General features: G+C 36.5%; 3 protein-coding genes across 3 annotated transcripts in view; 1 reads left to right on the top strand and 2 right to left on the bottom strand.

The window, feature by feature from the left end:
* The window catches only part of LOC309859831 (lipase member K-like), a 596,159-nt gene that overhangs the window by 489,010 nt on the left and 82,844 nt on the right, over positions 1-24,305 (bottom strand). The gene's annotated exons all lie outside the window — the stretch shown is intronic.
* LOC309859861 (uncharacterized protein) overlaps positions 1-24,305 on the top strand; it is a 105,533-nt gene that overhangs the window by 12,982 nt on the left and 68,246 nt on the right. The gene's annotated exons all lie outside the window — the stretch shown is intronic.
* LOC309858742 (phosphatidylinositol 3,4,5-trisphosphate 3-phosphatase and dual-specificity protein phosphatase PTEN-like) overlaps positions 2,133-24,305 on the bottom strand; it is a gene marked incomplete at its 5' end in the record, with an annotated part of 53,376 nt that continues 31,203 nt past the window's right edge. The window contains 4 exons of the mRNA XM_082719055.1: positions 2,133-2,362; positions 7,065-7,206; positions 21,450-21,688; positions 23,502-23,545. Of these exons, the coding sequence (XP_082575181.1) occupies positions 2,148-2,362; positions 7,065-7,206; positions 21,450-21,688; positions 23,502-23,545 (640 nt within the window). The 3' untranslated portion in view covers positions 2,133-2,147. The remainder of the gene's footprint in view (positions 2,363-7,064; positions 7,207-21,449; positions 21,689-23,501; positions 23,546-24,305) is intronic.

Below are 24,305 nucleotides of genomic sequence, written 5' to 3'. Positions count from 1 at the left end.
AATTTCTTGCAAAGCTAAACATACATACATACATACATACATACATACATAACCAACACAGCAATTTCACACCCTATGTTTTTGAAAACTTATGTTTTAAAACCTACATGCGAATACTCTGAAATCACGTATGTAATTCTGAAATCATGTGTATGTATTCTAAAATTGAACTATCAAATAAATGAAATTCAGATATTAGCTAGATTCTCACTGTTAATGCAGGAGATTACAGACAAGCAAGGAGAGAAGGTTAGAATGTTCCATTTGGTAATGATTACAACAGGAGACAACAGTGGGAATACTTAGCTTACTATAGATACAGATGGTTACATACTAAACTATTTATAGACACATGTATATACACGAGAGAGTATATACATATTCCCTTCTTGAGTTAGCTGAGAGGGTCTTTGAGCAATGACTTCCCAGTCACAACAGACACACCTAGTCCCCCAATCTTGGTTTCTCATACTATGCTCCAATGAAAAGAACCAGAACTACTGAGGCGGGGGAAATGGCTAATCCTAGGGCAGGAAAGACAGAAGATGAACCTGGAAAACCTACTGCCACAGAGTAAGGAAGAAATTTTCAAACAATAACAGGGTATGTCAATAGACAAGGGAACCAACAGAAGGTGCCTTTTAAAAAATTTATTGACTTGTTTTTGAGAAAGTAGGAAAAGGAGAGAAAGCATAAGCAGCAGGGAGGAGCACAGGGAGAGAGAGAGAATTTCTATTTATTTACTTACTTACTTACTCATTTATTTATTTGACAGAGAACACAAGTAGGCAGAGAGGCAGGCAGAGGGGGGGGGGGGAAGCAGGTTCCTTGCTGAGCAGAGAGGCAGATGTGGGGCTCCATCCAAGGACCCCGGGATCACGACCTGAGCCTGAGCCAAAGGCAGAGGTTTTAACCCACTGAGCCACCCAGGCACCCCAAGAGAGAAAATTTCAAGCAGGCCCCACACTCAGCAAAGAGCCCAATGTGGGGCTGGATCCCAGGACCCTGAGATCATGACCTGAGCCAAAATCAAGAGTTGGACACTCAACCAACTCAGCCACCCAGGTGCCCCTAGAAGATGCTTTTACTAACCAACCTGGAACAACTTGAGCAACAAAAAGAACAAGGTATCATTGTACTATAACCAAAATATAAAATAACTAGCCATGAATTCATGCTGATAGTAAATAGAACAGAAAAATCTCCTATGCAGAATTCCTGATAATTTATGTACATAATCATGTAGCTACTCCAACAGGAAGGAGGTATAGTGTAAGTGGTATAGTGTAATTGCCCACTTCCTTCCAAGGAGTCCAGTATGAGGACAGAGAAAACAAAGTAATAAGTCATGTCCAGTGCACTAACCCTTGATATGATAAGACCAAATCACATTTTATCTCTGTGGTCTTCCTCCAAGAAACCCCAAAATGTTGCACCTTAGGCACACTCATCTCAAATGTTCACACTTCACATCTTAAACCAAGACGGTTTGAAGAATAAGCTCTTGAATTCCCTAACTATGGCTCAGTAAGAAGCAAACCCCACTAACTTTCTGAATCTGTATACTTAATATCACACTTTTTCACTCGTTATTACTTCTTTTGTATACTTATCACTCTAACTAAAATTCAAAATATTCAATAAATTTGAGAAAGCCAAATATAAAATGACATAGTGTTCACAAAAAATAAACCAAAATGGGGGGAAAGTGTTTTGTGTCATTACACAAGACCATGGAACAGATCTTATTTATACATATAGAGAATTTTTTTTTTATAAGCCCATGGCCCCTGGCCCCTTGCTAACTTTTTCTTGGTAATTGATCATCCTGTCTAAAAAGATGGTAACTGATTTAATGGGGTATGCAATATTTAATATTTTTATAAAATTTCTCTGCATAACCCAACTTAAAGAAAATTCATTTCAAATTACAATGACATAAGGACTTTTCCTCTAGTAAGATTTTTTTTTTACCAATATAATGGCTCATCAGTGCTATAGTAAGCAAACCATGCGTAGATCTAACAGAAAACCAATTATAATTAATTCAATGAATGGTCAGTCACAAAATATTATCCTGTAATCTCTCCTTACAGAATGATTTCTGCCTAACCAAATATTTTAAGCAAAAGATCGGAGGTTACTCTTCAAAGTATGATTTTGGATATTCTTCCCAATAAAAGTAAAGGGCAAACCTTTTTTAGCATCTTGTTCTGCTTGTGGAAGAACTCTACTTTGATGTCACCACACACAGGCAAAGGCTGAGGGAACTCAAAGTACATGAACTTGTCTTCCCGTCGTGTGGGTCCTGAATTGGAGGAATAGATCTTCACCTTTAGCTGGCAGACCACAAACTGAGGATCTGCATGGTTAAATACATGTTAGCATCATTCCACAGGAAATGCCTTCAAATGTCAAACTGTCAAACACCATTTTAATGGTTAATATTAGCAATACACACAGAATAGTAATTCGGCATCTGTAGCCCAGATCTAAAACACATCAATATTTTTTAAAAAGGTCAGAAAATATAGCCAGTATAAAAGTTTCCCTAATTTTAACCTTCAGCATAAAGTTCTACTTACTGGTTCTAGTTCACAAATACTAAATCCCAACAGTAGACTTCTGGAACTACAATAACAGCAAAACTTTAACATTAAAATGTTAAAAATCTAATATAAATTAGATTTATAATTAAGATGCAAAAATAATCTTCTGGCACATCTATGAACTGCATGAAAAGTAACTTTAAAAACAGATATTTGCTGCAGTATTTTAATGTCTCTACCATGTAATAAAACCCACAAAACACAAATCATTACATGTTCATAAGACGCATGAGAATACAATCTGTAACAAAGTTATAATAAATTCCATAAACACAAGACTCTATTTATAAAAATATTAACTATCATTTATTTTACCTATAGCTCACATTTAATTTCTTAAAGGGATATAAAGCCATCATCATGAGAAACAGGAAGACAGAGATTGGAAATGTCGGCAAAGAAATACAAGACTCAAGCGGGAACTGTAGCAAAATCCCCCTCCCTCCAAAACACACTCCACTTTCATTAACAAGTATTTTGGCTTTGGTCCCTGTCTGTTTTAAAATAAAGGAAAGGATTATATGTTTTAGTGATTAGCCTTACGAGTAAGTGGGTCTTGAAGGAAATATGCCAAGACCATCAAGAAATAAAATCATAAGCTTGCAAAAAGTACATGAAAAATTTCATGTGTATCTCATATATATTTATATATAAAATATGCACATATATAAAAACTGGCATAAAATCCTTAACGCTAAAAGGCATCATCGTTAGAGATGCAGAAAGAAGTATCATGTTGTTTATCAATGTGACCAACAAGTGAGAAAAAGGCAAAAGGCGTATCCAAGCTAGATGCACGTTCCCATCAGTAAACACGTATGGGCTTATCCGTGTGTATCTAGAGCAGCACCAGCACTCACATAATAAACAGAAGGTCTGATAACAGCCTGTTGGGTTTTTCTAATATGAATGTGAGCCATTTATCACAAGAAAAAGGGCACTCCAAAAAGGGGAAACATTACCAACAATCTGTCCATAATTTTCACTTCCTTGACTAAAGGTTCAAAGTACAGCAAGCCATTTTACAAGACTATGTGATTCTGAAAATTTCACTAGAAACTCTAGCTTGAAAAAGCAAAACATTTATTCCAAAGCTATGATAAAAATCAGCCAGGATGAAATGCCTTGTAATCTTATTAAGACTCCACTAGTTCAGGATGTGATAATCCTCTTTTTAGGACTTTAAAAAGTGTATTAACAGTAGAAGCCAGATTTCAATTAAACTACATCTAAAATGTGCACCTTCAGGAATTCTAGAACTGTGTGATCCATTCATAAACTAATTACAAATCAGCGTCACTTAGAATCTACCCCAAAACCTAAGTTTAAAAGTTTTCCTGAAATCACTACAGAAAATCAGTTCATTTACAATACAAATTCCCCATCTTAGATCTTCAAGGGCTAACTTATCAGAAGTCCAACATCAGTGCAGTTCTGCTGACTTCTAAGACACAAGCCAAGTATTTTCTCTTTGATACAACTGACTGTGTTCTAAAGAAATGACAAGTCAATACCTGGTCAACAAAAATCAGGATTAAACTGTTTTGACATATGCCTACTGACAGAAAATCACACTGATCATCTTTTACTAATGTTTTAACCCTTTCAGATGTGAAGAGTATAGTAACTTTTCCTTTATTTAGGAATATTAGGACAATAATTCAGTAAGAAAACAGCTGCTGACCCCTAACAACTTTGCAGAAACTACTTCGTTTTCCTCAAGGGTCCCAACCTTTCCCCTGAACCCAAACTCCCAACTCACCAGGTCTCACACTCCTCCCATTCTGTTTCCCTAGGCCTTCCCAACCTCTAGCCCAATACCATATTTACACAGAAGGCTAATTAGTTACTATGCCTGCTGCCTGATGCTCCCAAAATACCAGATCTAGCTCTCACCTAAGATTCAAACCCACTTTCAAGAACCCACTGAGGATCTTCATATAAACAGCTCCCCTTGACCTGACCAAAACATGTTTAAAAACAAAAAACATTCATGTCTCCCAAGTCTCAGTGAGATTCGTTTTCCCTTCTCCCCTCTTTTGGGAATTATTCATATGGCCAGAATCAAAACTGACAAAATGTTTAAATATAAAAGGGAAAGGAGATTTGACTGCCTTAGCAAAGCACATCTGGCTCACAAGAAGTCCCGTAACTGGATTCCTTTCCACCACTGGTTCCCCATCGTGCAATCACCACTTCCTACCCAGCCAGACTTAAAACAGAGCCTACGCCTCTTGACCTGTCACTGATGCAACAGCACCTATCAAATCCAGTCTAACATCCCCATTTAGGCTCCTCTGACAGCGGGCCACACATGCCACCCTCCATGCCTCTGGGTCCAGTTCATGTCCTGCTATTGTACTTCAAGTCACACCTGCAGTACTTCCTTCAGTTTTAATGCCAATATAAAAGGTACACTTTCTCTACCATTCAAGGAAGAGCTGGACTTCCTCTGTGAAACCATATGACAACCCCTAAAACTTTTATTTTTCTGAATACACCATTTATAATTTATACGTATAACCTCCCATTCAATTATGTTTACTTTTAATACAGCTTTATTACATAGTATGAAACCACAGGGCATAAATGGAGAAAATTAGTAAAGATGAAAAGTTTTCAGCAGTCAGTAATTTGAAAGTTTAAATGTAATAGTGGAAAAAGACAAGAACAAAACAAAAATCCATCAGAACATTGCAGGCAGAGCAGAACTGTCAGGTTTTTGCTAGAGAAGCCAATGAAAAAATTACACTAGATAGGTGGATTATTGAACTGAATGTTCTCTTTCTCTTATTCTCTCCCTAAAATTAAACCCTCCTTTTGGCCCTTACACCTGATATTTATCCTACAGGAAGAGCAAGAATGTTTTCTTCCTTTTTCCTTCTCCTCTATGAACGTGCTACGTTCCTGTGTCAGTCACCTCTGACAGTCTAATGCCTTGCATTTAGAACTTTTTTTTTATCACAGACTCTATTATTTGTGTTGACGCAGAGTTGACACTCAATGTGCCATTAGTTTCAGGTGTACAACACAGAGATTCCACAGGTTTACACACCATGCTGCGCTCCCCACCAGCAGAGCCACCGCCTGTCTCCACGGTGCACTGCTGTGGTGCTTGGCCTTTGCTGTACAGAGATGACGACAGCCATCAGTTAGGGCTCCCATTGTGCTTTGCTAAGGCAATCAAATCAGTGAGCCTATATCACACTCTATTAATAAATCTGTGGCCTATGATAAAGGTGTCCAGCTCTAAGAACACAGGAAAGATATGAAGGTGGTAATACCTGAGAAAGACAAACACTATCAAGAAATTAATTTCCTCAGTACAGGATAATTTAGAGATAGAAATTTTTTAACTACATAAGTATTTTCAAGAAGCAAAACTTAAAACTAAAAACTAAAACCACTAACAAATTACAAAACCTCACTGAAATATTATTAGAGGTATTCAAAGAAATACTGTAGTAGTTGCTTATCTACAGACTACAGAACTGCTCTCTAAATAAATGAAACATATTTCTTAAACATGAAAACATGACTGATCACTGCCAAGGCAGTTACAGAAAAAAAGCAGCAACAGTCTGATCTTTTACTGGGCTGGATAATACTTCCACCCACGCATTCTCTCTTGACTAACTGCTTGGGTCTGGGTATTCAGTATTAAGGCTCCTTTCAGTCTAAGAACTCCAGCCAAGACTAGCAGAGAAGCAGACCAGGATCAGGATCACTGAGGGAGGCTCACAGAGGCTAGGGTAAGAGAAATCAATGGGAGGCAGACATCACCGACATAAACTCTGTTTAGTACATACGTAGAAATTTTCAGATTTCAAAATGTCTTCATTTTATTGACAAGCAAACATAAAGACAAGTAGAGTGTGCCTGAGGTTATACAATCTAGCAATGAGAGAGCTAACAAAACTGTCACTGGATCTTGGATTTAATCCTAGGTTGTCTCTAATGCTCCACACACTCTGACTCAACCCTATTCACTCAACATATTTCAGCAGGTCACTACATCTTATAATTTTTTCCTTTCCTTTCTATTGCCCCTGTCACCATTACTACCAATATCTAATCTTCCTAAGATAGGAAGGAACTGGTCCCTGCCCCCACACAGGGAACTAATGAATCCCACTGCTACTCGGATGCTGGATCTCTACTGGGATAGGATTTTTAGTCATCTAGTCACAGTTTAAGCTGCATTTGGTAGATGCAGCAAAGAATGTTTCTTTCATAAATACAATTTGGCTTCTAAGACATTAAAACCCATGGCTGCTGGCCTCCTTAGCCCAATAAGCTGAACAACGGAGCTACTTAGTTTGGATACTTCAGAAATATATACCCCTATGTACATTTTAAGTGTGGTAAATTTCTTTCTAGATTTCTATGTAAACGTCTAGATATGTCCAGAAAAATGTTCCAGTACATGGAGGGATGAGAATTTAGAGCACTTACTGCAAGTTCCGCCACTGAACATTGGAATAGTTTCAAACATCATCTTGTGAAACAACAGTGCCACTGGTCTATAATCCAGATGATTCTTTAACAGGTAGCTATAATAATACACATAGCGCCTCTGACTGGGAATATTTACTCCCTGGTGGAGAGAAAAAAAAAAAAAAAAAAAAAAAAGAAAATAAAAAGAAAAGCCAAATTCAAAAGAAAAATTCCATTACAGTTATTTTACTAAATTGTTACGATAACTGGGTTGTAACTGGGTTGTATCCACTGAAGACCATATATACATTAGCTATTTGACCTTAAATGATTAATATTTAAGTCTAGTTCAACAAGAGTAAATCAGAGCAACATCAGTACAAAGGAAATATCAGAATAACCTTTTCCCTTAAAATTATCATAATCCGCTCATTTATTCAATGGTCACCACAATGCTCCAACCCATGAACCCAGTAAAATAAGGCCTCAGCAGTTCCAAAATACGTGTCAAAGGCACCTGTACTACAGCTGTGCTCCTGAGACGTAGGAAATTTATGGACTTTTATTGAACACACAACTCCTCAAAAGCTTGGTTACTTATTTTTTAGGCAAAAACATATCAGAATCAGCAGAACACATAAAGGCATAGTGCCTTTAAGAGACAGAAATAGCAGCAGAAAAAAAATGAAACCCTGAGACCCCCAATAAGAACAGGAATATGTGGCTGGGATAAATGTATGCAAGAATTCTCTAACAGAGGGACTTAGGAAATGTCCTCGAGCCACATGCATCTCTCTGTAGAAGAAACCATGGATATACATAATGTTTGAGAAAATTAAGTATTACAAATGCTAAATATATATAATTCATGTTCTATTTTTTTAAAAAGTTATCTAAAGAAAAAAATCTAGTGTGTACAGCCATGCAATTCATTAATGCTGCTGAATAAATGAGGGCTGAGGTCTCCTTTCCTAGGATGTATATAACTTCAGGAAAATTCAGGCATTTAACTTAGAAACAGAAGGCAAATAGTAACAGAAAGATGTCTGACAGTTACAAGTGACTTGCAGAAAACTTAGAAGTATATTCAAGAGGAGAAAGAATTTGTAATATTTTCAGGTTATTACTGGCATCTGAATCTCCCCATCTGTTAAACACTCGGGACATAAATGCTTTTCTTCCCTCTAAATAAAGTATAAAGTACGTTCATATGAATTTAAAGACAGATACACAGAATGGCAGGTAAACAGGTATTCACTCTAGTATTCTCAGGTTTGTTTCAAAAAATTAGCATGATTTCATTACAATTAAAAAATATATAGAATGTCAAAAAAATGGATAAAAGCCATTTCAAAGAAGGACAAATGACTTATGATTCTGGCTGCAGTGCAAAGACTAGAATTTAAAAGCTAATGCTCAAAATATCAACTCTGATTGGTTTCTTCAGCAAAATGAAGACAATTAATACCTACCCTGTCTTCACGGGATTCTCATGAGGAGTAAATACTAAGTGTAGTTACACAAAAGCATGCTAAACCTACAAATGATACACAAATCCTAATTAGCAGTTTTAGAAATCCTATCTACATTTGAAGTATAATTTTGGAAGAACTAGAATTTTGGTTTTCTGTATTAAAGAAACAGTAGTAAAATACTATTACTGTGAAAAGCTCCTATAAAAAAACTAATGTTAAAAATCATTATTAATAAAAAGTGTTTACACTTACAATGGTTTATTGTATTACATTACTTAAATGTTACTTCAGTAAACAACTTATTCATATTTATCAAGACAAGACACAGAATTGCAAAGCAAGGTGGGGGGAATATAGCAGATGGACGATGGCTGGGTAGGAAGGAAGCTTTTTTGAACCATGTGAATTTATGATTTAGTCTAAAAACTAAATAAAATTAAATTCAAAAAATCAAATCAATGGGAGTGTAGAAGAAGACCAAGCTGTCAAGTTATTTGTTGGGATTCAATGCAATCATAGATGATTTCTTCCTCTTTAGCTTCTTGGTATAAGTTTGTATGAATAATTAAAATGTTTTCAAAGATTTGATTTTTTTCAAGTAGCAAGTGATTAGCAGCACATGTATAATGCAGCTTTTTATATAGTGAGTTAATAACTCTTACCAAAGGGCAAGGCAAAAGGATAGAGGAAGAACATATGAATCTACTAGATGTCAAACATGGACGAATAATTTGTGTGTTAAATATGAGCTAAACAAAATTACTGACACAATTCAAAGAAAAACACTGAAAGGCACAATTTAACTTAATTCTTTTACTATCAAATTATGCATAATTCAGCTTCTGTAGCTTAACTTTGCAATTCCTACCTAGCAGCATGCTCAAATTCAATGCAGTCAGATTAGCAGAAATAATTGAGTTGTAAGGCTCAAATATGTACCAACCATGGGCATTAGCGTATCCTTCTATCTAGTTACATCTCTCATGGCCACAATGCACACTTACTCAAATTTAATTAATGGTACAATGAACCATATTGTAATGTAGATTTTGAAATAAAATGAATACAACGTCCATAATAAATTGACAATGCAATTTATAACACCTCAAATATATTATTTCCTGAATGCATATGCTGAAAACAATGGTTTACGTGCATGTTTTACCTATAGTATTTTGACTATAAAGACAAATCTCTTTTAAAATCTAAGAAATGAACATTTTAAAGATCTTCAAAAATTTATTTTACATATATGAAAAGAGGGCTGAACTTCGAAGCTCTTAGAGATTAAAAAATAACTATGTGTTTTTAATATTTCCATTTTCATTTAAATTAACCAAGAACATTTAAGTTAACTGGTTTGTAACTATATCCCCAAAGTATCCACCCTCTACCACCAACGATTCTTCTTTTCTACTCTAAATGTGAAGAAAATTACTTGTATTCTTGACCTTTTTTTCCCAAAGGTAACTTTTAAACATTCTAATCTCAGCTAAACTTGGCATTCTTCAGGGTTGCCTTTACACCACATTCCTGGCCATCATCGCAAAAGACCACCATTGCTTCTTCGATTCCCTGATGTTCACAGACCTAGAGGAGTGCCTGCAAAGATGTGTCGTGTTCCTCCCAAGGTCTACTGCCTTTACTCAGTCTCACCTATGACTCTGAATCTCTATCATTCCATACGTCATTCTTCTGAAACACACTTCTTAAACTGAGTGATGATTTCAGCACTCTGTTCAACCCACCTTTCTATCCTGTCCTAGACATCAACCTCAATGAATGTAGCTCCTACTCTACTGGGAACCTTGGGGTCACCCAGTGTGGCACTCTCAGAATTCCCTTGTCCCATCTTAAAATTTTCTCATATTCTCTGATATTTTATAAAACTGACTGCATGTTTCCCTAGGTTCCATTTTGGTAAGTGCTCTATTAATTATTCCCTCTCTGGCATTTGTCTTTGTTTCACCTGTCTCCTCCTAATACACAGCTCGGGTAACCCTTGTCCTGTTATCCAAAGCCACTCATGGGCTAAAAATGCACACTCTCCCCAAATCTTTTATCTTTCTCAAATTGTCACCCTTCTTCTCTATATAGACTCTCAAAGGTAAGCCTCTACCCCTTACCCCATAGGAAACTGTTTTCATAAGGCTGATTTCTTAATGGTCAGTAGTTCTTAAGTGTCACTAACAGTCATTTCCTACTATTTTCTCAGTCCCATCCTATCTCATTTTCCATTGCCATTTTGAAAATTCTCTGCCTCTATCCTAGAACACACTCTTGAAAGTTTTCTCCTAACCTTACTGGGTAAGAGAAAACTACCTAACCTCTTTCCCTAAGAGTAAGCCTACCTTGAAAATCTGATCTGAGCGAGCCCCTCTTTGTCAATCTTCTGTCTTAGTTGTTCAATTAACATGAACTCCAAAACCTGTGTCTCTCCATACCTGATTCCCAACTCCCAGTCCAGAACTTCTAAAACTTAGCTGGGCATTTCTACCTGGAAATTTCAGAAGCACTTTAAACACAACATATCCAAAAACTGAAACTTTCCTATTTTTGCAGGACCAACCTCTGTTATTTTTATTAATGATATTTACTATTTTCCCCAGTGCTCAAAGCTCAAAACCTCTTCTAATACCACCACTGCTACTATTTATTGAACTGTTACAATGTTCTTTGTATTGTTCTAAGTACTTTCATTAAGTATAATTTAGTACTCATGAAGTGGGTATTATCAGTAACATCATTTTATAGACGAGGTAAGGTCCCAACTCTTGTAAGTAATGGAACTAAGTTTCACCCTAGTACTCCAGCTCCAGAGTTTACAGTCAATTGCTGATGCTGCCATCTTCTTCCTGCTCGAGTCAAGGAAACAATCTGAGAGGGAGTAGTGATCTACACAGGGCTATAAAAGAGGAATAAGGAAATCCCAGAACTGTAGCAAAGGCCCAGGCCAACTACCGAGCATCTACACACAGTACATACATACAGAGAGACACAGACAGACAGACAGACACACACACACACTGTCCACACAACACGAAAAGCACACCAGTGGTTCAGTTCCTTTAGGATACTCTTAGTAGACTTCTACACATCTATTCAGAGTCAAAATCCAGACTTTGTGACATACCTCTCAAAATACCAGTTCTAGCTTTCTGTGGCCATTCTAGTTCAATCACCTCCTGCAATTCTGTAATAGTCAAATGAATACCAGCCTCTGATTGATCTATTCTTCTATTTTTACACCTACTCTTTAATTAACTTTATGAAAGTGTCAGATGAATCACACTAACAATTTAAAATGCTAAATGGTTTCCCAGTGACTATCCAAATAAGAAAACTTATCACAGATTATATAAATCCATTAACAACATAAAAATACAGCCCAACCTCTTTTCTGCTCTTACTTCATACAACTCCCCTGAATGTGCTTTTATTTTTGGTCAAACCAAAGTACTTAATTTCTCCCATGCTATACTTGCTGCTTTTTAAAGTATGCTATCTTTACCAGATTAAGGACATTGATCTGCAAGCAGTCATCTGGGAAGTTTTACCTATCTTCTAACACCTAGACCAACTCAAGTGACAGAATTATTCAGTATTTCCAGTTTGATAGCACCACCTGAAACAGAATTCAGATTAGGTACATGTTGAGGGCTTCTACACATTTTCATTTTGGGATGGTCTGTTCAAATTTTGGATTTCACCTTGAAACAATGATGTTCACTGAAAATTGCTTATTTCCCATTGAAATAGTCAAATTCATTAGCAGGGACCCAAATAATTCTTAGTTACCTACACAGTGTAGTTCTTCCCCTTTCTCAAACTTAACGTATAATTTGTGTTTCCCCTTTATTTTTCCTCAAAAAAAACCTTAAAAGAGATGTATTGCTTTTATTGGCAATTTCATACAATGTTTGAAATGATTAGTTCAAAAGGTTTACTGTTTGCTAATTCACAACTTATATTTTCATCTTTAGTAATTCCTCTCTATGTTATTATCTTAGTAATCTCTAAAATATATTTGTATTTCCCAAATATAATTGACCCCAAATTATTTAAGTAACTAGTTTTAAATTTCCAAATAGTTGATCTTACTTGATTAAACGTTTTAAAAAATCTCTTGCTGGAGGTGCCTATGTGGCTCAGTCAGTCAGTTAAAGCACCCAACTCTGGGTTTTGACTCAGGTCATATCTCACGGTCATGAGATCCAGCCCTGCGTGGGGCTCCAGGCTCAGTGCAGAGTCTGCTTGAGATTCCTTCTGCTCCTCCCCCTCTTGCACACTCTCTCTCACACACAAATAAATAAAATCTTTAAAAACAGGGAAAAAATCAAAATTATACATTTAAGAAAATCTCTCACTGTACTGAATTATAATCAAGGAATGGGGTTTATATATTTCTACCTGGAGATGAGATTTTCTTTGTAGTTGGCCTAATGAATTATCAATCTTGGTTAACTATTATGTGGATGACAAAAAAAGAAAAAAGACAGATCTTATGGGCCATTTTTTATTATACTATTCAATCCATCTACACATCTTCTTATCTTGTACTTTCTTGATCTTCAAGTATATTAAAGATTCCTATTATTGTTGTTTTGCCATCAGTTTTTTCTTCATTTCTTTCAGCTTTTCTTACTGTATTTGATGTTATGTTTAGCATGTAAGAGTTCATATCTGCTAACTCTTCATTGTGGAGTGCACCCTGTGTTAATATAAAATGACATTCCTGATCTAGTTTTACATATTCTGTTGTAAATGTACTGATAATGATATCCTGTCATCTGCTCTTGAAATTTACATTTGCCTGATGTATCTTTAATGAACCACTTATTTTTCTAACCTGAGCTGTTTTACGCAAGTCTCTTGTATATAATTAATCTCTTAAAGAACAGAAACTTAGAAGTAGAGATTAAACACATCTTTCAACATGGTACTTCAAGGCCAGAATTCCACCTGGATACCACAGCACAAGCTACGTAATGTTTTGCTCATATTCTGTGCATCAGTACCTTCAGATCATCTTCTCTAAGATGAAGTCACAATCTAGCTTCCTCAGTCAAAAAAGTAATTTTCTACTTCAGTAAACTTTTCACTGGCACTTTTAAACTCAGAAATAATTTCGTGTTTTAAAATAACAGTGTTTTCTGGAAGCTTGAAAAAGTATGTTTCAGAATGCTCACAACGTTGTCACAGGAAAGTAACTCAGCACAGGAAGGAATATAGCTCTTTAGGAATGGTTACTATTGCGATGACGCCATGTGGCAGGAGTTTTGTTATGAAGCTAACTGCTGGGCATTGTACATAGGACCCTAATACCACCACACTTTGTAAGACAAACACTGTCACCTCTATTTCAAGGGTGAGAAAACAGTCCTGGGGCACATGATTGTCCTGTTCAAAAAACCTGGACCTGAACCTAAATGTGACTCTGAGCCTAGAACTTCATCTTCCGATGTCCTGGGTTTTACTAAGAGCACACAAAGAAGTCGTGACCTGTTTGAGCACTATTTTTCCCAACTATGAAGAGCCTTCACAAAGTTTAGAGTATCACAGAGCTCCAGCTCCATGGAACTACTTTTGAGTAACCTATCAACAACAGTGCTGCACGAATCACAGATCTCTGCGAATAGTATGAAGCAGACAAGGGGCACAGGTCTCTCTGCACAGCACCCCTTCCCCTTTGGGAAAGCTATCACTCACCCTGCAGTCCGATGGAGATGGGATGGGATCTATTCTTCAGCATCAGATACATGTCCCAAGCCTCTCGCCAGAATGTTCAGTTCAGGGATGGGTACATGCCCTAATCCAGGTAAATCAGAACCTAATCTAGGAATATTCACTCAAACTGTAGCTCTCTTCCTCCTGTAGTTGCTAAAGTAGCCAGGATGTAACACCAGAGTCGCCAGGAGTCATACCTTGCTATTATTTGCAAGGAGAATGCCTGAAAAGAAAGCAAATACAGAGCAAAGGAGAGAGCTGAGAGAAAGATTACCAACACCTATTAAGCATCTAAGTCCAGGCCAGAGCTTTTAAGGTTATATAAGTCAATATAAAGGTCTCCTTGGGTTTACACTCTTTGAGTTGGGCTTCTGTGAGTAGATATTGAGAGAATTCTAATATGTTATAATATAGCTACTTCTTTTTTTCTCTTTTAAGTTTCTATTTCTACTTTGGGGATCAAAATGATACAGAAGTATAATCTGGACAGAAGAACACAGTACTGTAGAAAGAATACTAGATTTGAGGTTAGGAGACAGTTTTGAATAACATTACACAGACAGATGAAATGACCTAGGAGAGACTGATCTTTACAGATTCATTTGATCATTTATATTAGAACAGGCCTTAACTAAATCATTGCTAAAATCCTTCAAGGTATAAAAACCTTATAATTTTATGAATGTATAGATTGTATGACAGGCTTAAATACCATGTATTAGAGAAACACAGTTTAGCCCAAAAGAATTAGTATGTTAAAAAAAAGAAGAATATTGTATTAGGCATTCTTTTTGTTTTGTTTTTACTGAAAATGAGAACAATTAGAGTTTAAGTGAAGGGGAAAACTAGAAAAATTTTTTATGTTATCATATGGAGAAATTTAGTAGCTAGAAAAAAGTAAGCTGACTATACAATCAGGACATAAAAATTCACTCCTCAGAGAATCCAGAAAATTTCCTCTTCATGGGATCACTTAGAATAAAGTTAATACTTATTATTTCTAGAAAGTTTAAGTCTTCATTACAGATAAGCTAATAAACTCATATACAGAGATCATAATATATATGAATTTTGTCTCTAATAATCGCTTTGAAAGCAAAACAAAAAAAGAAATCAAAAGCTCAAATATTTTTTCCTAAAAGATTAATCAAAGAATATAAAGATTAATGTGTACTTGGCCTGCCACCATTCTAGAAGGGGGAAAGCAACAGAAAGAGAGAGGAGTAGCAGAAATTCTGGATGGGTTTGTCATGTAACTAAAGTTTGCTTCTGAACTCAGAAATTTGGGGACTCTTTCCAAAATACATACTTACCAGTATTAGTAGGATGCTTTAACACTTATTCATAGCTTACAATAAATGCTGTGAGTTTATTCTCATTCCGATACATAAGTGTTAAGTGCAGACAGTGTGAAGCACAGGACTAGACAGGCACTTGCCCTGGGATTTAACCTGCACCAGGCTCTCCTGGGGGGGCAGGACAGGGAGCTGCTGAGAGCCTGTTTGACTCATGAAGAAAAAGGACCAAATCTCCAAAGGAATTACTCTTAGGGAAGTGTAACACAGGTTTCTTCTCAATTATTGAATAAAAGAAGGACTCTTCTTTTCCATCAAGCAGTTATCCTGCTCTGGGAAATATGTTTCTTTAGAGGAGGTATCAGTTGTACTTTGAATTCTCGGCAGCACTCAAAGCCTCAAGCACCATTTGGGCATCACTAACACAACGGCACACTGTAGGGTCAGCAGGCACCCACCGCTTTGCCATTTAATTTGCACCAAGTCCACTGAGGGAAGCTGAGGGAATGACAAGGCTGCACCAGATTAGTTTGAGGAGAGTCCCTGCCAAGTCCACAAATTCTTCACTAAAACATGCCAACTGGGTCTTCTTTCTCCATAACAAAGAGGGGTGGGGTGGGGGGGAGAAGGAGAAAGGGGGGAGGGGGGAGGAAGGAGGGAAGAGAAGAAACCATATCCTCCCATATAAACGTCACCAGAACACAACTTCCTTCTTAATGTTTCCCTACAACTGAAATTAAGGATACAGGCAAAGTCACATTAAAGCCAGTTTTAGTAAAATTAATGCTATATAAGCTGAAAAACTGACAAAATATATGTATCTCCCGAAATAATGGTTCACAGTTACAAAAATACGAGTCTATACATTCAACCTAAAAGGAAATACTGGCAAGAAGGTGTTTCAAGGAATAAAACTACTCTGGATAATCAGTTATATTTACTATAAGATACTTACTTCCCTGGAAGAATTCCACAGTTGAATGACAACAGCTTTACCATGTTCAGCTTAGCTCAATGATGAAACTATACTTATTTCTCATGATGAAACTATACTTATTAAAGGCTAAAAACAGATTATTTCACTAGCACCCTAACCATTAGGTAAACGTCTGATATGTCTGAAAATTGTTAGACAATTAAATTTCAAAGATTTAAAGGAAACCTTCAGCATTATATTTATAAGACTAACAACTTCAAGCTGCCTTTATCTGTACTTAGGTCAGGGGCCACCAAATTCCTAGGCATCAGTAAAAAAGGGTATAAACTGAGGAGCCTTGTCAAAATAGGCCCATTTGGGGACAGCTTGTCCCCATAGAGATCAATTCTGAACAGCCGCAAAATTCTTTTGCAGTTCCAGGATTCAACAACGTTCAGGGTACTCAAATTTTACTCTAAATGCTATCATTAACTGTTCGAATCATCTTAATGAAAGCATTTCACCTTTCTGGGCCTCCGTTTTATCATTTTTAAAGTAAGAAAAATTCCTGCCAAAAAAGGCTCATAATCTTATGCCCATAATCTTTATCTATTTAATCTAACTTTCTAACACTGTTTCAACATAAAATGCAAATGAAACCGTGCAAATGGAACAGAGCTTCATTAAGAGCATCTGCTCGTAAATTTCTTTTTGCCTTTTTAAATATATACAGAAGTAAAAAGGTAGGAGCACATTTAGAATAATACTGCTTTAGATGACAGCTGTGACTAATTCATCCAAAAATGGTCTGGGTATATTGATTAATCATGAACTAAAGCACGAAAGATCTCAATGATTTATTTTGACTCCAAGATGCTAAAAGTGATCAATTTTGGCCAAATTACTTAACTCTGAATCTCGATATAATGTATTAGCTAAGCATAACAATTTTACTAAGGATACCCTTAACAGTACACACAGAACTCCATTCTGTTAGCCTGTTAACTTCCACCTGGGGGAGATTCAAACCCGTAAGAGAAGAGTGCTGTGTGCCTGAAGCATTTCTGCTGATAATGGAGGGATGTTCACATTCTACAGTATATTGTATTTTATTTTTATAAACACTTCTCTTGCTATCTTTTCACTCTGACCCCTATTTCACAACACTATCCCTTGGGCCTTGCCAGTTTACTAAGTCTCTCTTCACCTTTACAGAGCAAGAGAACTGACAATATTTTCAAATGGTAAGGAATACAGTATTTTCCCAATGATAAATTAAAACATGTCTTCACTTTTTCATTAAGAAGACTTCTCCTGGATCTAACTTAAACTGTTTAAGCATCCTTGGGTTTTACTTGTATCCCTGAGTATGGTGTGAGAGACTATCCCAAGTGCTCCTTACATGGCTGGTTCTCATGATTATAAGCATTTAGCCAACTCTCACACAGGGGAGGTATGTGTGTGGGTGAGTGTGCGGAAGAGGGGAAAAGAGAGCACATGTAAAAGCACAGCTTGGTCAGAAAAAGTTAGACTACTACAAGAACCTTTGATTACCCTCTAACTCAAAATCCCGAGTAAAGCACTCTACAAGTCTGCTGGTTGTAATGCCAAACAAACAAAAAAGGTGTAGTTCAATATGGTGAAGACAAATACTTTAGAAATGGTCAAACATGTTTGTAGCTTGCAAAAGAAAAGTTAAGACTGTTGCAGTATCTCTAGCAAACAAATCTGTCCACTCCCAGAAAAACTGACCTCTTTTCCTAAGACTATGAAGCAGGTCATGAGAGGACTGGAAATACCACTTCCCTTCAGTATATGATGACGACTTCTCGGGTTAGCCAGCTACCGGGTTAGCCAGCTACTGGTTTTCATCAAGTACACACGTGGTAACACAATCAAAGAATAATACTTATTTTAGAGTACTCTTTGGAAATTTTGGGGGAACATTAACATTTTCAAAATGCCCCCAAAAAACCTTCCCCTCAAGAAATCTCAGTATTTTCTAGGCAGATAGTACACCTTAACACCTGGCAAAACTTCTGGCTTTGTTGCTTGGGGAAAGACAGCGCTCTCCACATCACCGTGGCACTCACTGCTGTGTTCCTCACTGTGCATGAAGTACAAGACTCTAGCTCCATCCTGGGAGAAATTCTAGCCATTGATGGGGAAGTAGCCTGCTCTAGCAGTGCCAAGCCTTGAATCACAGCCTGTACAAGAGGGTGTTTCGTGAAAAATCTACTGCTATGAAAATTGGCAAATTCAGGAGAGCCAAGACATTCAATCAAGGGCTTTTCAAGAAGTTTTGTCAAGAAATGGGAGCAATTATGAAATGCTTTTCTCCCTGTAAGTTCACTAGTTTCAGAAGGCAAAATTCTACAGCCAGGATTTTAAATGCAGTCAACTGGATAAAATACAAACTCATTTGCACAGTTTAATTCTTTAACCTTAAAACTAAAAATGTGAAGTCATAATCCTTCCCTTCCTAACATAGCGTTATGCCAGAATCTTGCCAAAAATGATGTCATTAACCAAGGCAAATAAAATGATGCAACATGAATTTTTCTGGAGAATTTTAGAGAATCTTAATTTTTTGATACAATCCTACATTCATCTGACAAAAGAATCTACAGATTTCATTTGCTCTTTCATTCTTTCATGAGATAGCTTTTTAAGCACTTGTTTTCACCAAAACCATAGTCATAATTGATTGGATATAAAAGATAACAAAGAAGTTTTCAAGTCAAAGACAATGGCATAATTTTAATGTATTATTTATAATCTAAATACTAGCAGCCCTTTCATAAAACTTCCTATTGGCAAAACCAAAGTTCAATTCTGATTAATCTGTAACCATTGAGATTTCGTCATTAACCTCAAAGAGCCACTGATTTTTCCATTTAAAAAGGGGACACTGGGGCACCTGGGTGGCTCAGTAAGTTAAGCTTCTGCCTCAGGCTCAGGTCATGATCTCAGGGTCCTGGGATGGAGCTCCACATCAGGCTCTCTGCTCAGCAGGAAGCCTGCTTCCCGCTCTCTGCCTACTGTGATCTCTGTCAAATAAATAAAATCTTAAAAATAAATGAATAAAAAATAAAAGGGGACATAATTCTTATAAAGACTCCTTTAATTTTCCACATTTAAAAAATCTGTGTAATTAAAAACTATAAGGAAAATTTTATGTTCATGTATACCATGTACATTTTTAGTGAGAGACTATAGCTTTCATCATATTTCTAGAATATATGTCACATAAATCCTTTAAGAGCCATGAGCTTTGGGCGCCTGGGTGGCTCAGAGGGTTAAAGCCTCTGCCTTTGGCCCAGGTCATGATCCCAGGGTCCTGGGATTGAGCCCCACATCGGGCTCTCTGCTCAGTGCAGAGCCTGCTTCTCTCTCTCTCTCTGCCTGCCTCTCTGCCTACTTGTGTTCTCTGTCAAATAAATAAAATCTTAAAAAAAAAAAAAAAAGAGCCATGAGCTTAAATCTAGTGTTCTGGCTCCATAATACACAGCTCCTCTACTTTTATTTGAAATTCTTTTGATTTGATTTCTTTCCCACAACTACATACAGTGTCTACTGCTCATCAACCCTGCTTGCTCTAAACTTCTACCACTACTTTAGCTACTGTACTTTGATTCGACCTGTTTCTCTATTGTTTTCTTTCCATTCAGTCTCTTTCCCCTGTGCTGCCCTGGACTTACTCACTTAAGAACAATTTACCTTTTATATTTTTAATCAGTAACAGCAACTATTTCCCTCTAGATGATGAAAAAAATGAACCAAAGTAAACATCTCAGGCCTTCCACTCAAGAATTCACTCCACCACTATCATCTCAGGACATACACAACTTCTAAAGAAGTGTAAGGCAATCTACTATAATGAATATTTACTAAAATCAAGCACTAACATGAGATTCAGTTTTATAAACTATCACCAATACACAACACTCTAGCATCTCTAGGAGTAATTTTTAAAAATCACAAAGATAAATAAAATAAGAAATGAGGAAGGAGAAAAGGAGGCAGGAATCAATGCAATCACCAGCTAAAATAATAGAAGTGATCATGTTTCTGTTTTGAAGTTGAATTAAAAAGAAATCAGCTTAGGGGCGCCTGGATGGCTCAGTCAGTTAAACATCTGACTCCTGACCTCAGTTCAGATCTTGATCTCAGGGTCACGAGCTCAAAGCCCACACTAAAAATTAAAGGAAGACAGGCAGGCAGGCAGGCAAGCAACTTAAACTGGAAGAGAACCTTCCTGATTGTAAATGTTATTAAAACTAGAATAAATTTCTTCATAAAGTTGTAATGTCTCCCTCAAGAGAGTTCTTTGTCTAGGTGAGTTTCTCCCTCTATCTGGAGCGGTTTTTCCTTCTCAGAGACAGAGAAATGTACAAAATCTCTTTGTAAGAAACATAAACATATTTTGTCACATTTACCATCCAAAGAAATGAATCTCTTAGAAATTATTATGAAACTTCTCCTGACTTTATGTTCTCCCCTCAAACATATTACACAGATTAAGTTTGTCAGTGATTTTCAACATCGTCTTTATTAGCCTTCTGAATAACAGAAGAACCTTTGACTAATCTTAATTATAACTATATTCGTGAATATTCATATCAAAGAATAATTTTCATGTACTTATAAAGGATCATACTATAGTAGGAAATGGCATCCAAGTTATTACCCAAAGACATCTTACTCTCAAGCAAGGTTCAGAAATATCAAGCTTACTTTTGTTCAACGTACTGCTACTTTAAATGCTCTGCCAGGATTTTATAAGACCAAATATGCCATACAGTTAATGCATAAGATTTACTAGCATGATATGAAAATGCCAGCATGAAGAGAAAAATTGAGAAATTCAGTCATTTGCTCATGCAACAGTTACGGTAGAAGGGTTACCAACCATCTTTTTAAAAAGCTGTTTTCTAATAAATGCTCAGATCAAGGAAGAAGAAAGAAAAAAACATCAAATATAACTTACCTTTTTGTCTCTGGTCCTTACTTCCTCATAGAAATCTAGGGCCTCTTGTGCCTTTAAAAATTTGCCCCAATGTAATAAATATGCACAAATCATTACACCGGTTCGTCCCTTTCCGGCTTTACAGTGAATTGCTGCAACATGATTGTCATCTTCACTTAGCCATTGGTCAAGATCTTCACAAAAGGGTTTGATAAGTTCTAGCTGTGGTGGATTATGGTCTTCAAAAGGATACTGTGCAACTGTGGTAAAAGGATAACCTCAGAATTAGGGAAAAAAAAAAGTCTTTCCTGAATTGTTTATTAAAGTAGATTAACTGTAGAAATGTTGCATATAAGCTTAATAGATGTTTAAAAGAAAAAGTGAACTCCAGAGAAAAATAATTTGCTGCCTGATAATTTACCAATATTTGAATAGAAACTAGTGTCTCAATTCTTAAACCTACCCACTAGACAGAGGCTGAGCATTATTTTCCCCACTTACTGAAAGAGGAAACTTTGTAATGGAGAGGTAGCAGAAGGCAACATGTCAGAGAGAGAGGCAAACTCAAAATGAAATGTCATGTAGGCAGGTTTCCTGTCAGGGCTCTGAATGCGTTTTCTGACAAAAGGAGTTGTAATATTTATAATATTACATCACCACAAAACATATATTCCAGAGAAGATATAAATTACCAATCAATCAACAATGTAAAGGACTGATTTTTATATTTCATATAATAAAAATGCTAAGCGTGTTATTTAAAGATGGTCTTGCAAATGTTAGTGTTGTATACTACATGTGATTTTAAAGACATTTACAAAAGAAGCTGAAAAAAACTACTTATAAAAACGTATACCGTTGTAGTAAAGTGTATCTAATGAAGCTTCAGGTCTTTTCACATGAGTTATAAAAACCCAAAGTTTCTCTTTGCTTATAGTCACAGGGGTTTTGTTGTTGTGTTTTTTAAGTTGCTCAGAAACAGGAGTTCAACTATATCACTATTAAATTTTTTCTTACTGGTCCCTGCCTCAGCAGTTCCATTCTACTAAAACCCTTACAAATCCTGACTGACATCTAATGTACATAATTGTCCTCTGTGTCATCTGAATATGTGAGAAGTATGCCTTCTATCTTCAGTCACATCATCACTAATATGGAACCGGATTCAGTGTGTCAGGTGAGTGGTCCTGGGAGACGACGATGACCATTACAGGAGTCGCTGGGATGCTTTCACCTGGGCCTCAGCATTCCATCTTCATCTCCCCACGGGCACACAAAACAGCCAGGAATCTGTTAAACGTCTATTTAAAGCTAGATAAACGTTGACTAAAACACGCTTTGCCTAGTAAGCAGTAGCTTAAATTCACGAAAAAGGAAAAATTCTTAGTGGATCTGTACTGGCTCTCACCACTACCACTTCTGAATTCTCAAACCAGCTGTTTGAACATCCGATCTAGACTGTCAGAAGGGATCCACCGCAAACACATCAACATGGAGCGCATGGACTCCACCCTCTCTTTCTATCATGGTAGCATCTGCCAAGCTTCTTCACTCTCCAGGTCTCTCATGGCTCAAGGGGTTCCACAAACAATGAGGGAAGGTTTTTGTGGGACCTCAGAAAAATTCACTACACCTGGAGAAGAACTCATTTAAAGCAGCTCCTGCTCCCACTTGTCAGGCTCCTCTAATCCACATTTGTCATAAGCTTTTGCCCCTTTTAGGTCACGGCTCCACGGAGTTACTCCATTGTCTGCTTTGCTCTTCCTATAATCCTTTACTATTTGACCAAATGCCTCCAACAGTAGATATAACCCTTTCTTTATTTTATGGTTTGTCTATAAACTTTTCCTAATTCTTACAGTCAACCCTGCATTTTAGTATTCCTACTAGTACTGGCAGGTTTATATGGTAACTGTAAAATTAAATTTTTCCAAATTGTCTAAGACCATCTTTAACATAAATATTTACATCACTTAATAATTGAGCTTATTCACTACTGCTATGACAAGAAGATTTGGTCTATTGGTTTTAAGTTATATAACAGAAATACATTACGTGGCAGTTAATACCTACCTCTGCAGTTAAATTTGGTGGTATCATAATGTCTTTCAGCACACCTAAAAGAAAAGTTTAAATGTGATCCAAAGTTATCTTTTGCACTGGCAAAAAAAAAAAAAAAAAAAAAAAAAAAAAAAAAAAAAGTATAGTAACACACATTTCCTGAACTTTTATACTGTACCAGGCATCAGGTTGTTTTTTATTAACTACTTCTTTCAATCCTAACAATTCTAGGAAGTAGGTAGTGTCATTATCCCCATTTTACCATTAAGAAAACTGATCTTAGGTGTTATGCACTTAGGGCTTCCATTACTTGCTCACAAAACCTGTGATGCCGCTCAGGCACACACCTCCCACCCAGCTGCACGTGTCCCCTGAAACTTCCTGCATGCTGAGGGAGTATATGTTTGACTTCACCAAGTATGTACAAACACCTAATGAGCCACAGTACTGTCTTTACCCCAGAGTTGAGCATAAATCGTTTTCTTGAAGTATTTTTTAAAAAGATAAATTTTTAAAATACTAAAATAAGGGAAAAGAAATTTTTTTTTAAAAAAGTGAATGACACTAATCTACTCAAAAACTACACTTACTAAAAAATTGTTAAGGCAGACTTTTCTAACAAAGGTAATCTTTGTCAAAAATCTCTCAGTTATGAGTTTTAATTAAAGTCTCAGAGTAATGAAGGAATAAGAAGTAAAATAAAGACAGAGTAGTAAAATGTTAACTCTATATTACTTAGAGCATACTAAAATTGGTCTCTTTAATAGTAGTGACATGTTTGTCATCATGCGCTGGTTTACTCATGGTTAATAGGTG

Source organism: Mustela nivalis (assembly GCF_964662115.1).
Source record: "Mustela nivalis genome assembly, chromosome: 2".
In the NCBI taxonomy this organism is placed as follows: domain Eukaryota; kingdom Metazoa; phylum Chordata; class Mammalia; order Carnivora; family Mustelidae; genus Mustela; species Mustela nivalis.
The sequence above is the reverse complement of the archived record's forward strand: the minus strand, read 5'-3'. Positions and strand labels throughout refer to the sequence as shown.